Genomic DNA, 14866 nt, shown 5'->3' on the forward strand with positions numbered 1-14866 from the left:
ATATAGCACTTTTTGTACTTACTGTGAGAGACGTGGTTACATTTGTGCGGTTTATTGTGGGAGTGCCTCAGAGTCTGATGGTTTTGGTGAAGTCCAAAATTATTCGGCAGCCGTTTGCACCAGTGAGACTTCGGTAACCCAGAGAGGCGATGGGCCCGGTGAGGACCCTTATGGTCTTTAGGAACTCCCAGCATGACCAGCATGGCAAACAGCAGCACCAGCAAACACGCAATCTGCATGTTGATGTGTGTGGACGACCCAGGGCCAGCAGATGTGCATGTAACTAACATACAAACTCTCTAGTTCAGTGGCTGCAGATTGGCATTCCTTGAAAAGTGGTAAATAATAAAATATCAGTCCAAAGATCCTCGTGAAAATGTTCAAAAACAGAAACAAACTGCAAACATCGCCGCACTTCCCACCATGAGTCCTTCATGCTGCTTCTCTTGAGATCTGCCAAATACATAAACCCCTGCAGTCTTGGCCAGTCTCCTAAATCCAGTGACAATGTTTCCCCCCAGAGTACGATGGGATCTTAATGAGGGCAGCTCTGTATACAATGTGCATGGTGAAGTTCACTCCCCTCTCCATCTCGCCATCTAATCGCTCAATGGCGAGACTGTCTCTCATCTTCCCGGCGTTTTGATCTCTGATAATTCTCCTTTTAATATTCAAAAGGAGTTTGTGGACGTTCCGTCTTTTCTTATGATGTTTCTATGCATGCAGCAGGACGGGGGTCCCTGTAGGCTGCATGCTGTGTCCCCTTTCAGCTGTGCTGGACTCCTCACAAAACCTAGGCCCCCTCAGCACAGAGGTGACGGGGTGACACACGGGCGGGGTAAAGCGAAGGAGCCCGCATTCCCTTTTCCCTAACTAAGACTATTTAATGGCTTTCATTCCCATCTCACCAGCGTACCAAACAAGATGGCATAAAACAAAACCTTTCCTCTTTGAAAAGATGCTCCCTGTTGAGAGGCAAACAAAACACTCTTTCCCAATGGACAGAAAAGTAAGAACACTTCTCTATCCTCAGAAAAAAGTGGCGCATTTTGGAATTTCACACTCCACAGGCTTAAGTTCTACCTCCTGAATATGTTAGGAAGTAAACAGAAACTTGTCAAAGTTGCAGTAGAGTCACCTTGGACAGAATGTGGCAGTCAGGTACAGTATGTTTGAGCTCCCTTCACAGGCACTTTAGCTGGATGGTTACCATACTTCACTTGCCTCACATTCACTTCAGCCTTTTATCATTCGTGTCTTGTCCTTGAGGAGCCATCCTTTTATTTATTCATTGTGCTGCTTTTCTTTTTATAAGACAGCAATTCATATTTGTAGTCTCTGTGAGTTGGCAGTGGGCAGCACGTCTCCAAGGTGTTTTGAAAAGATAAACACAAATAACATGAAGTAAAGGGACTGCCTTTGATTGAGCTCCTTTAACGTTTTCCAAGACAATCAGTAAACAGCTGCAGGGTAGCTCTGTCCTGTTTCAGGTTTTGGGCTGTGATCCAGTTAAACAAGTAGCCCATCACAAATCAGAAGCAGTATCTAGGATGAGTGAACCAGTCAGGAGAGCGATGTCCTCTGACAAGAAAGGGCAAGACTCTCAGGGCTGTTTTATGCTCATGACCAGATCTGAAGCTGTGTGGAATAGAAATCTGTACAAAACTCTGCCTTTTTCATTTTAAAACTGAGTCCTCACGAACCTCGATGGAGGACCAAAGGCTTAAAATAGAGGAGTGTAAACACATGGAATTGCATTTACAACACAGAGCCAACATTTATCCAGCCTCTCGCAACATATGGAAATCTCTTATTTCCAAAACTTCCTGCAAGAACTAACTGTTGCATGATGGATATGTGTGGTCGAGGGGAATCTGCAGGATATATCATGTTAAATGGAGGCTGCTTTGTCATGCAGTGGGCGTGCGAGGAGGAGAAGTCCTCCTGCTCTGTCATGGTGCTCTTGAGAATGAGATGATTTTCAGGTGGCATGACAGATGGTTAGCATGGGACCAACAACGTCCGAAAGGAAGGGGTGAGAGACGAGATGTGATGTGAAGGTGGAGAGGAGAGATGACCTGAACTCCTGAGGAAGTTAGGTCATATTGGTGTTACTGTGTCACTGCTAAAAGAGGCAACAAATCATTTCTGATTGGCCGAGTGGTGAGGCTTCAGAAGCACAAACCGTGCCACAGCCAACTGCACCAGCTCCTGCCATCATAAGAAATCTGTTTGACTTGAAAAATATGAAAAACATAGTTGAGGTTAATGAATATGAGTTTAAGGGTAATGAACATGCCATCAGTATTTGACACTTGTCTTCAATCTAGTTAAAGGCTGAGGAGTTAAATTCGAATCACAGCTGGCCTGTCAGAGTAAAACCAACCATAGACCTTGACACATATCAGCACAGACTGAAAGTGAAGCACTAAGTGCAGCCTTGTCATATTTCTGGAACATCTACGACAGAAATCTCAGTGATTGTCAGGCCATTTCCCCTGCCTGTCCACTGTGGACAATATTCTGGCCCTTCAGCTCTCCACAAAAGGCCAAGAATGTATAATTCTGGGCTCAATCCCAGAATAAACACAATTAGCCCACTGAAATGAACCCCAGAAACAAGCCAAAAAGTCTTTCAAAAACTGGACAAGACTAAAAATGTCTCTTGTCACTATTATATTGAGAGTTTGCCAGAGAGTACAGAAAGGGATAGGCGACACAAAGCAAGTAGGATGCAAAGAAGAAGAAACAAAACATAAACAGAAGAGTGAGAACATTCTTCTTCTCACTATAGCCTCTCTGTTCAGCTTTCAGACCTGATAAAAAAAAGACAGGGGTCCAGTGAAAGAAAATGACGGAGAACTAAACAAATCTGTTTCTGTTCAAGGAATGCCCCCATGCATGACGCTGCTGCAAGAAATGTGAGGCGAGGAGGGGGGGGCAGACACTGAGGAGAAAGAAAGAGGGGGAAGCTTCACAGGATGCCGCGACGAGGTTTGCAGCACAAAGCAGAATGAGGCGATAAACAGGCTGTTGCTTTTCCGCTTGCCTGCGCACACTGAATCCCTCTTTCCCTGTGTCTTTTAATGGGCCTCACATTAGCATCTGTTTAGCGTCAGCTTCGACATGGCCTGTGGAGGCTGATTAAAATAACCCAGCTATCACATAACATACTGGCAGCAACATCAAAATACAGTCAGACGCTGGGATATTTGCAGCAGCAGACGTTCAGGAAGTTGAATATTCTACACTTCAGTTGTCAGAAAAAAACGTTTATGCGTTGCTTGTGCTCAGACTCTCCTCCTGTGAGATGATGGTCCATATGGAAAGGTCTGAAGTTTATTGTGCTCGTAACAAGCATTCAACACTAAGATTACTGCACTTCAGCGCTACGGTATTCAATTTGTGCATTTCCATGTGTGGCTGCACAAGCGTAACAAGAAGATTTAATCACAATTAGACAATATTAAAGCATCTCTGACTGTCCTTGAATTGCTCTTCCTCTCATTTGTTGGGTGACCTGCGTCTCACTCCTTCCCTCACAGAAATGCATAAAGGCAGAAACAAGCCGCATTGTGTTTCATGCTTAATTGACTTAATTGGTTTAGAGACAGGAGAGCTTTAATAAGCGACAGTGGGGCTCAGGGTAACTGAGCCAAGAGATTCCTTTGTTCTTATCACTGCTGGACCTCGGCCAATCACACGGCAGCAGGATACAAGGCAAGATCCTGACCAAGAGCACAGCAACATGCTGACCATTGTTTAACTGAAAACACCATCAGTTCCTGCTCAGATCTCTTAATTATTTTAAAGTCATACAAGGCAGCTGCATTATATGCTGTATGTGAGCTTCAGTTGTAAAGCTTTGAAAAGGCTCCTCGATCAGTGACAGACGAGACGGCCATTTTAGTGTCCCATTAAAGAGAACCACTTACACATTCAGGACATTGTCACCAGTGTGAAACTATACAACTGAAACAAATGTCAAGTTCTCAGACTCCAGACTAAAGGAAGAAGAGTTAAATTGTTGATCAAATATTCACAAATTGTCGCGCTTGTGTGTGTTCAGATCAGTTTGTCCAAAGCCGATTCGCCTTTCACGGAAATCACACTTTGCATTTTAAGACCACTGCACATTATTAATAATGCTCAGAGTCTCCTGCCACACCAGCATCTCTACAAGGCTGCGTTTTTGGTGCTTTGAGCTAAATGCTAACATCATCATGCTAACATGCTCACAAAGACAACGCTAACAGCTGAGGCTGATTGAGATGTCCTTAGTTTTCAAGGTATTTGGTCGTAAACCAAAGAATGAATTCAAAATTTGACCTGATAATGGCAAAAGATGAAAAGTTAAGGGATCACGGACTAATTTAAAATTCATCCTGAGGGGAATTAATGTGGTCAGATCACTCAAAATCAGAAAGTCTACCTGCAACCTGCTGTGGCTCAGGTGGTGGAGCGGTCGTCCACATCTGTGAATGGTTATTTTATTCGCGATGAGCAGGTGGCAGCTTGCCACCAGTGCATGAATGTGTGTGTGTGAATGGGTGAATGCTGGCTCATGTTGTAAAGCGCTAAGACTAGAAAAGTGCTTTAGAAAAGCAGTTCATTCCAGTCACTGTGGAGGAAAAGTCAGAAGACCACAGAAGTCAGTAGGCTTCATTCTCTAGGATCCATGAATATCTACACACAATTTCATGGCAATCCTTCCAGTAGCTGTTGAGATATTTCAGTCTGGGCCAAACTGGTGGACCGAATGACCGATTTTGCCATCTCAGGAGCCACACTGCTTCTGTGGCTAAAAAGTCAGTTAGCGTCCAATTTGAAATACTTTCTGAAGGTTTTATGGGTTAGATAAACATTTCAAATTCAAATGACTTGGTTTCCTACATGTTTTATTTCATATTCCTGAAAAGAAATGAATCAAATAATAAAAACACGAGTTGTTCTTTCAATATTCTAACAAACCTCAACTGCAAACCCAAACTCCCACAGAGCTGAGAACTGATGGGACATTAATATTTTTTTTTTCTCAAAGTTATTTCTCTCAGAAACTTTCCAGAACTATACTTAAAATATCATTCTGCAGAAGTTGTGGTTTCAATGGGGACTTAGAGCCAACAGCAGTGACTGATCTCTCTCTGAAGACCCCGAGCAGAGAAAAATGCAAAGACACTGCTCATGCTCCAAGAATTCCCCGTCCCTCAAATAAAAAGCCTATTCTTTCGTTCTCTCTCCTCTGCTGCTATCAGCTGCCAAAACAAACTAGCACTGTGATGAATGTAATAAATATGATCGATGGGATATTTGGCGCTGCTGACCTCACACCACGCGCCAGAGTCCAGGGAGCAGGTGCTGCTCAGATTTACAGCCTGCTGCACCCCCCATCTCATGATATTCTGCTCCCTCACACAGACGCTGAGCCCTGCTGAGACGCAGTCACACTGCTGAGTCTCCACAGAGCCTCCAAGACACAAGCTTAATACTTCATGTGCAACATGACTATGCATGAATCATATCTCCACTAATAAAACCAGCAATGATTTAACAGACCATCAAGCTGCCAGTCACGGCAGACAGTTATTGGAGTCATTTCTGCAGGGAGGACTTGACGGGCTGTTAGTGAGGTGGAGAAGCACTCCTTATGTGTTTGCTCACAAAGATGGCTGAGCAACAAAGCTGAGACGCTGCTTAGGGTGAGTTGTTTAAAAAAGCTTTACAAGGGATGTACCGTAGCTGTCAAAGTACTTTATATTACCAGCAAAATTAAATCCATGGATGTGTGTTTAAAAGTACTGTAAACAATGCAACACGTAAATGATCAGGACTGTATAAACAGTATACACTCAAATCAGTCAAATACAATCTGCGATGGATACCTCTAAGACTGGTGGAGTGCAGCCCTGTGTCTACTGGTACTTTGAAAATAGAGGACTGGGAAACAGGCCTTTGGAGCACTTCACACTTGAAGTGATTCGATTATGCACTTAACACTCCTGACTCTCCTCTGCAAAAATGACAAACTCTGATGAAGCTGTGGCTAAAATTCGACAGTGACTTGGACTTCATGAAGCACGCCTTGTGCTTGCCCAGCATGAAGCCACAGCTGCTACATACGACTAACATCATATCAGTCTCAGATGGTGTTTTACTGTTCCCTCCTTGCTGTACTTCACAGAGCAGTTGTGACTTCTCTTGGCAAATAATGCTGTTAAGCTCAGATGATATGGAACGCACTAGTTTGTGACCATAGACGTGTAAAAAAGCTGGACACGGAGGGCCTGGTATGGACACTGTTGTTGCTTTATGGAATGTAGCTACTCTTGAGCACTTCATGACAGGTACAACAAAGTGCTTTGAAATGCGAGCAGATCATCAGAATCTATTTTTGAAAACAAGCGATCTATGCAACTCCAAATCATTATTTCTTAAATGTGTTACAAGCAGCATACTGTGGGTGTCTGGCTCTGGAGCCACAGCATTTCCTCCTCCCCGTTGAGATGGTGAAGAATGTGACCCATTTATATCCTAAGAAAACACTTATTATCCTTTCACTAAGAAATTAAGTGTGTTTGACGGGGCAGGAGCCGCTGATTATTAGCGCTTAGCAAAACCCTATCCAATCTTCTTCGCAATTATCATGAGGACACTAGAAACGTGAATCTGAATATTCTAATTTGATTCTCACCTCATAGTCTTTGTGCTTTCGACCCCTGCGCACTTGTGCTAACTCCCATCTCAAATCTTACCCCCACTCCAGTGCCTCTTGACCACATTACTCCTCTTTCTTTCCTGAGAAGAACGGCTAATAGACTCATTTCCAGGGACATTGCTACACTAAGCTGTGCGGATGAGGGAGATGAAAAGATATTGGATGGGGAACAAAAAAACCTTTACTGGCCTCAGCAGCACAGAGGCTGTTGGGAAGCTGCGTGTAGGACATTAGTGCATGGTTATAACCAATTATACCTCAAGTGAATTGCTCTTCCAAGCGTGGCCAGGGATCTTTCTCTATTGTTGCATTGGTAGGAAATGAGTGTGCTGTACTGGGAATAATATGCAAGAGTACAGCTACCTGAGTGTGTAGCGCTCTCTCTGCTTCCTGTATCATGATTACCATGGCACTAAGGCTGATGAACGCAGGTGAATGTCATAGAGACGTGACACGCTGATGCTGTGGTGACTCTTGGGTAATATATGTGAGGGTGACGCTGTCAAGGAAATTGGTTTTCAGGGTGTGGACTCAAGGCCGGCGCTACAGCCCAGTAATGAGAGCAAAGGACGAATATAGAGTAGAGCTCTCGATCTCTCTCATGGTAAAGCTGTCAGTGGCATGTATTCAGACACAGAGTGCTCCACCGCTGCATCAATAAGAGGAAAACAGGCGCCTGGTCTCCACCCACTATCACGGTGCTTCTGCAATATTTCCAATGCAAAATGTACATATTGAGCAAATCTAGAAGCATTTTTAATTACTCACAGAGTTCATGAGAAAGTGTCAGCAAATCCATCTGTTTACGTATCGCTTCAGTATTTGTTCTTTTCTGCAGGATGCTTCGGCGCCATCCCTCTATTCTCCCCAAGCTTTTCTCCATAAAGAATGCCACATTTAACCACAGCTGCGACCTTACAAAAAGTAACACTCACAACTGGCTTTGTATATTGAATTTTGTGGCATATTGGATGACACATTCTTACTGAAGCATAAATAAGGCTTAAGGCTAATGTATACTTGAGTGAAAATGTGTCATGTGACAAAGTGTCAGCTGACAGAACCGTGTCACACAACACTTTGAATTCATAGCTCGGTGAGGGCATGTGTTCTCACTATGGCAGCCAGAGGTCAAGCTCAACTGACGATTGTTTATATCGTTTGAGAACTGCCAGCATGCTTAAATGTTGGATATTTTGAAAAGTGGATGAAGAAGGATCCCCATCTTTAACAGAACTGTTGTGATGTCATTATAAACCCCAAAGAGCATGTTGACTGTTGGTACTTGCACTAGTCTGGTGGATGTTTTTGGTACTTGCTGTTATGCTCTGTACTTTCACAGGGCTTTCCAAAAAATGCAGTATGTGATATTACAAAAAAGTGAACAACATCAAAACTGCCTTTGAGATACAGTGCTGCATCATTTATGTCCTGCAACATGTTGACAAGCACTTTTTCGCTGAAGTATAAATTAGGTTCAAGTGCTCTGAGTCCTGTGTGAGCAGCTTACCAAAATCATACATAAACTGTCTTCATCTTTATCAGAGTTCATTTTTTCAGCAAAGAAATGTGGAAAAACAGCTTGCATCTTACAGTGTGTTGATGGATATTTCTAAGCTACTGAGCCACCTCTGTGATTGTTCTGCAATATTAACCTTGACTCCACAGCTCTCACTTATAATTGACTTTGCTCTAACATGACCCATATGCATGTCCGTCGATACAGTGGACAGATTTGTCGACAATCAGGGATAGCGCTTTGAGATAAGATGACAATAGGGTATTACAGTATCCTGGACCCCTCTATTCTGCAGTCAATCAGGTGTTGACAGTGTGGCAACCTTCGATTCCCTCACTCCCTCCCTATCTTTATTTCCATAACCTGACAAATAGAGCAGCTCTCTGAAGTTGCCATCCTTTGTGATCTGTGACAAACGCAGGGGTAGCTGTCAGCAGAGGGGGAGGATATGAGCGCTGATGTGCTCTCTGAAGTCACGCTCAGCCTTTCATGTCGAGGCAGAAGAACCAAAGACCTGTCTCCTCCGTGTGTGTCGGCCTGCCAAGCGGCGGCTAGCAAAGTGTAAATGTGAGAGTTTTAGTATGCCTCTCTAATCCACTGCCTTCACACAGGTCAGCCTCATTTATTATGAATGTGAAGTTCTGTGCAAAGCTCTTTGATATCGGGAAACAATTTAGAGCTGGCTGAGAGTCAATGTCTTGGGGGACCAATAAAAAACACTTTTAATGTATTGCGAACTTCAGATCAGCATGTGGTTCCTTATAAAATTCACAGTAGGCTGTATTAATCCCAGGTGGCTACCATACAAGACATTACCGTGTCATTGCCTTGCACTGTGCCAGCTGTTTTTAGTTTTATATGAGGGAAAAAATGGGTCAGGTTACAGTATTCGTCACACTGATGCATGCACTGATGCACTCATTATTCCAGAGTAAAATAAGCACAACAAGAGGCCATGGTGGACAGACGACAAGGACATGCTGCCCTTCTTCCTCAAGGTCATGTGAAGGAGTGAGACCGGGTGAACAAGTTTACGTATAAATCAATGAACCAGTTTCTGTTCACTGAGATCACAGGGCCATTAAACACCTAAAAGATTCTTCACTGTAACGCTTCAAAGTGCACTCCAAACTGGCAGCTGTCAAGATTATCCTCACGTTCCATCCGGTCACGCTCCCTGAAAATGGAGTCTTTGGCAGCCGCCCACTTTGTTCTATCAGCGGCAGACTGAGGTATTAGGGCACATTAGTCTCATTTCCAATTCACTGACTGGGCCAGATCAATTTCCTTCATTTTCATGCACAGATGGGATTAAATGGCCAGATTAAAGATGAACTCCTGGCAGTGTCCACCGGACGGATTTATCACTCTAAAGATGAACCCAAATGCAGCGAGGCAGGTATGACATGATTTTCCTCCTTAAACCCTCACAAGCAGGCCGAGTCTGTTGAAAACTGGGAACTTGGACCACATGCTAAACTCTAAATTGAAGGATTCCTGTACTAATGTTGTTTGGGCTCAAACTTTTGAAATATCTTGGCATCCCTGATAAAAGGCGCAGCATGCCACTGATGATAATTGTCTGGTTTTATTGGTTGTTGTCTGAATTTCAAGCAAAATAAAATCTAGAGCTGGCGAGCTTCTGCACACAGTGATGAACAACAATACAGTCGTGACAATTCATTTGGACTTCCTTCTTCCTGAAGCTGTGTGAGGTCCAGTAAATCAGCGAGGGAGGTCCTCACTGGGACGGCACACTGAGAGCACTTTTACCTTCACTCTGGGGGACGAGCCCCTCAAAAAACCCAACCAAAACACGTGCGTCATCACTAATTTTCTCCAGACTTGAATCCTTTGTGTGTGCAAGTCAGTCCCTCAGGTGAAGACCCCGTTTACGGGTCCTCATTTCTCTACAGAGCCCTGTGGTCTGGGGCAATGCCAACTACATGAACTGGTGCACATGAGGTGATGCTGTGTGCCTCCTTTCTCCACAGTTCTCCTCTTTCAGCGCTCAAAACTAAGAAACTCTTTGCAGCAGCCACAACATGAAGAACATGTTTGAATATATTTGCCATGGAGACATGTGGAAAGCTTATTTACTCTGTCCAAAGACTTTTCAACTGTGGGAGAATTTCTGTTTGAAAAAGGGCTCCCCCAAGTGCATTCTGTAATCCTTTTGATTACGATTCTCGATAAAGTATATAATCTACATATATACATATATATAGTGTGTATACCCAGTAACAGGTTTGTATATCTAGTGTGATAGAAAACACATGCTTCCTGATTACATGTGAAATGAAGTTTCTCATGATCAGTTAACAAAGTTTATCCATGTCTTGATTCAGTGCAAGAAGATTGCTTTAATGTAACCCAAATTCATTTCTTCATCTAGGAGCAACTTGACGTTTCCCAGGTGTTATGTATGTATGCATGTACGTACGCAAGGACACATTAAGAATCATGGGAAAGCAGCAGCAGTACCTGTGTAGCCCAAAGAGTTGTCATCCTCCTGTTCGGTGGTGGGAGCTGGTGTTGCCCCTTCGCTGGCCCCTTCCTGAGCGACTCCCGTCTCTGTCAACAATAACACCACAGGGACTGAGAACCCAGACGCATTCTGCCAAGTTTCCCCACCCACGGTCCAAACCTCTAGCCCTCCGCATCCTTGACACAAGCAGAGAGCGAACACACAAAGAAGTGTCGCCCTCCATCCTTGTAAACTCTGCCTCCGTCTGCAGAATCCAAACACCCACATTGCAGTAAACAATCAAACATCCACAATCACAACAGTTGTGAGTAATCCAAGTGTGTCTAAGGGAAACAAAATGATAGTCAATCAGCCGTTTGTTATAGATCCATCAGAGCGATGTGTTGATGCAGGCTCAGCGGGAGGTTGTTCTGTTGTCCTGTGCTGGGCTTGAGTGTAAGTCTGTGGGTGTAAAACAGAGTCATCTCCCGTATCAATAGCCATAAGTGGCTGCACCCCTAAGGGAGCACATGGGCAGGACAGAGGAGGGAGGGCCAGGGCACACTCTGCATGATTGACAACGCCACTCTGCATGCACACACACCGTGCACACACTCCTGATGCAAATACAATGATGCGCCATTAATTGCTAATCAGCTCCTTTTGATTCGGGCCCGTCTTTGTGCCTGTGTCTTCTTTAGAGTGACAGGTTGAGCGTGTGCGACAGGAGGTGTGTGGGCGGGACAGTGGGGGGAGGCGAGTAAAAGAGAGGCCAAGAGGGCCGGGGTGTATATGGCTTACGGGGGAATCAGGAGCCCAACTGTGCCCTTATGATGGCTCTGTGTGAAATAAATCAGACTCAGCCATGCCCATTCTCTTTGTGGCCCACTGACAAGGGGTTAATTTGGGCCGGGTGGTCGGGGTGAGGGGGTGAGAGGAATCTTAATCAAAGAGCATCCAACCCCTTTAGCTAACTGAGTGGCAGTCTGTCGGAAGTATCTGCTTCCTCAATGAGATCTGGCATCACTTCTGATAAATAGCAGACGGGCAGACAGAATCGTTCACTGGAGAGTACTTTAGATCACCAGAGTGTGAAGACGAGGGTGACCGGTCATTTCATTTGCCCCTCCCACCATTAGAGAACTGACAGCGCACATCTACGCAGACTTTCCAAACCCCCAAACCCCACTTTACAACAGTTTTAAGGCTTATTTATAAGAGTAAACACAAAAAAGACATTCAAAATTCAGTGATCATGCCCCCCCACTGCTCCTGTAGTGTTGCACTTAATGTGACAGTTAAAGGGCCTCATGCTGGGCACAGCCTATTATCTGGCACTACTGTGCTTGTCTGTTTATCCAAACAGCAGCATCTGACTGACAACACTACAGGAGAGCAGAGTCTCTGAGTCACACAAGCAGCAAGCGACCACGCAGGTTACTCAGTCATGCACACGAACGAATGCAATGAAACACGTAACACATGAGATGAGAACGTAATGGACGTGAAGGAACACAGATGTCACGGCACCAGTCATATGTCATATGTGTTTTCAGTCTGTTTAAAGCAGACAAATTAAACCCAAATGCAACATCTGCAAAAACAGTTTGGCACTGACAACAATTAAAGGCTGGAGCAAGGATCAAAATACACATATGTTCAAAAACAAGGAGTCTTTTATATGCTACCACTGACAAGCATGTACAATCCAACTCAAACACAAAAGCTGACTGATGTCGTCCAGTGTTTAAACAATAGTTGGACACACTGATTGACTGGACGTAATAGTCTCATAGAAACACTAAATAAATATTAAGCCTATGAATGGAGAAGGAAAGTTCTTCTCCTGATAATTAGCTTTCATGAGGTAAGAAAAACAGCCTTGTTTTCAGCTTTGTGTCATTAATTTTTGAGCTACCCGAACTGAGTATTTAAATGGTAATTTAGCGCAAGATTTACATTAATCCTTCAGCTTATCTGAAAAATTAAAAATTGCCAAATTTTGAAATGCATGGTTTCCACTGGACAGCTTACTGGCGTGTTCAGCACATCCTCTGAGCTGTTTTCATTAGTTGTCATAGAGATGGTCTTCATTGTCTACATCAACAAGATGTGGTCCTGACAGAGCCAGGAAGTGGACTTTGAGTTCAGATCATTTCCTCAAACTAATAGAACAATTTAGTTTATGTAACTATTAAGATACAATTCCAGACAAAGTGTATTTGATGTATTTGCATTGTGTATTATATATTCTCTTTATGTCTTCATGTGGACCTCTGTCTGATCCCTGGGTGGTCCACAGCCAGAAGTCTAATTAGAGGCCACTTCAGAGGTCATTAACAGGTGGTGTACCCAGATACCCCTGGGGGATCAGGACAGAAAGTCAAGACCTCACTGCGCCTCTTTTACCCTCAATAATGCATCCAGCCCCTGCTCCCCAGTCGACTAATTAATGGGGCACATGTGCAGATAACTGACAAAGGCCCCCCACCCCTTCAGTCATTCCTCCTGGGCCCCAGACTATTGGGGCTTTTCCATTGGCACCTTTGGCCAAACCATGCCACGTGGATTTGCGTTTCCATTAAGAGTTTAAAAGCGAGCCGAGTCGGGTCAAAGAACTCCCAACTGCCTCCAAGTGGGTTGCGGTGACGTAAGATGGGCTTCATCATCAGCCAGGAATGATCCAGTGACATGCTTCAATAACCTTGCTGCTGTTGCCAGACATAACAGATTCTTCATCAGTTTAAATCATCCCGTCTCCGTTTTTCAAGCAATCAGCAGCTGATGCCAAGTAATCGTAACAACAGCCTGAAAATCCATGACGATAAGTCGCTGGCCGCCAACAACTGCTGCATAGTGCAATAGTTACGAGCGCTAAAGAGAGGGTTGCTTTTAAACATCATCGACTCAGGACAAGCGCATCAGTTAGAGACGCACCTGGAGGTGGGTAGCTCTGTTGTAACTGCGATGCAAGCTGCCATGCTGGGCTGACACACCGAGTCAAACCAAGGCAAGCCAAGCCAGCACATGTGTATGGAAAAGGACTCTTTAGGTCCTGGCCCCGAGCCCTCCTCAAACATGTCCTCTTTTCTGGGTCGCAGGCTTTTCTTCATGGATGAATCCACAGGGCCCCATGCAGGCTTTTGGCTCTGTTTCTGTACTGTAGTCATAAATTATGAGGTCTATTGGAACTAGATTTGACTTGAGCTGCTGCAACACTGAGGCGATGTGGACCCAATCAGCACTTGAGGCCCTGCACAACCTGACATGACAATAAACCTGATGTCTAACTTATTGCCCCTGTAGCCGAGGCTGTTTAGTTTGACAAATGCTGCAAGCTCTTAATAGATGTGAATGTAGAAGCTGGAGAAGCTTGCTGTTGTCTCATTGTTATCTTGTCATGTATTGGCAGCGGCGCTCTGGCCCTGGCAGCCTGTATAAATGATGGATGGGCTTAAAATGATGAGTGCGGGGTGTCTGACTCTGGGGCTTGTTAACAGGACTGACTGATTGTTTGCTGTAGTTGTAAGTTCCTTCACACGCCCCGTTTAGAGAGGTGGCATGTTTCTGCAGCATGACCTCAAGCAATTTCAGTGATTAAATTGGTTTCTTGGAAAACGCTCTCCCCTAACATCTGTTTACTTTTTGTCTGATGACAGAGAGAAAATATGAACAGCCAACAAGAATGCTCATTGCAGCGCAGATTTCCTGTCTTTTATTTGTAGCCTTCATTGTGCAAGTTGAACATTTAAACGAGGTCCCTGCTCCCGAACATATGACCAACAGCACCATTTTCAGAGTCTCTTCATCATTTTTGACCTGGATGCAATCGTCTTCACCTTTCCTGAAGACAGACAAAAGGAGACAAACGGTGCAAAGTCTTTAAAAAAAAAGTGTTTTTCAGCAGAAGCTATTCTGCCCGCTTCATCTGTTTCCACAGCACCATTACACTAATTTCCATTTTGATTACACTTCCTTTGTTTTCTGCATGACTAATGGAGTTTTAATCTGGCCTTGAGATAATACATACACACAGTGAGCACACACCGCTGCAGAGAAGACGAAAAGGACAAAGTCAAAGCGTTTTTTTTTGTCTATAACTCTTAAAATAACTAAGGCTCTCTCTCTCTCTCTCTCTCTCAAAAAAAAAAAAAAACTTTACAGG

General features: G+C 44.1%; 1 protein-coding gene across 3 annotated transcripts in view; it reads right to left on the bottom strand.

Annotated features, from left to right (window-relative positions):
* Positions 1–14866, bottom strand: part of robo1 (roundabout, axon guidance receptor, homolog 1 (Drosophila)) — a 217054-nt gene that overhangs the window by 129377 nt on the left and 72811 nt on the right. The window contains exon 3 of one of the 3 annotated variants that reach the window (XM_076734888.1): positions 10719–10808. The exons of the other annotated variants lie outside the window; for them this stretch is intronic. Within the exon in view, the coding sequence (XP_076591003.1) occupies positions 10719–10808 (90 nt within the window). The remainder of the gene's footprint in view (positions 1–10718; positions 10809–14866) is intronic. 3 annotated transcript variants of the gene reach the window in all.

The sequence above is a fragment of the Chaetodon auriga genome, chromosome 7, assembly GCF_051107435.1.
Source record: "Chaetodon auriga isolate fChaAug3 chromosome 7, fChaAug3.hap1, whole genome shotgun sequence".
Taxonomy (NCBI): domain Eukaryota; kingdom Metazoa; phylum Chordata; class Actinopteri; order Chaetodontiformes; family Chaetodontidae; genus Chaetodon; species Chaetodon auriga.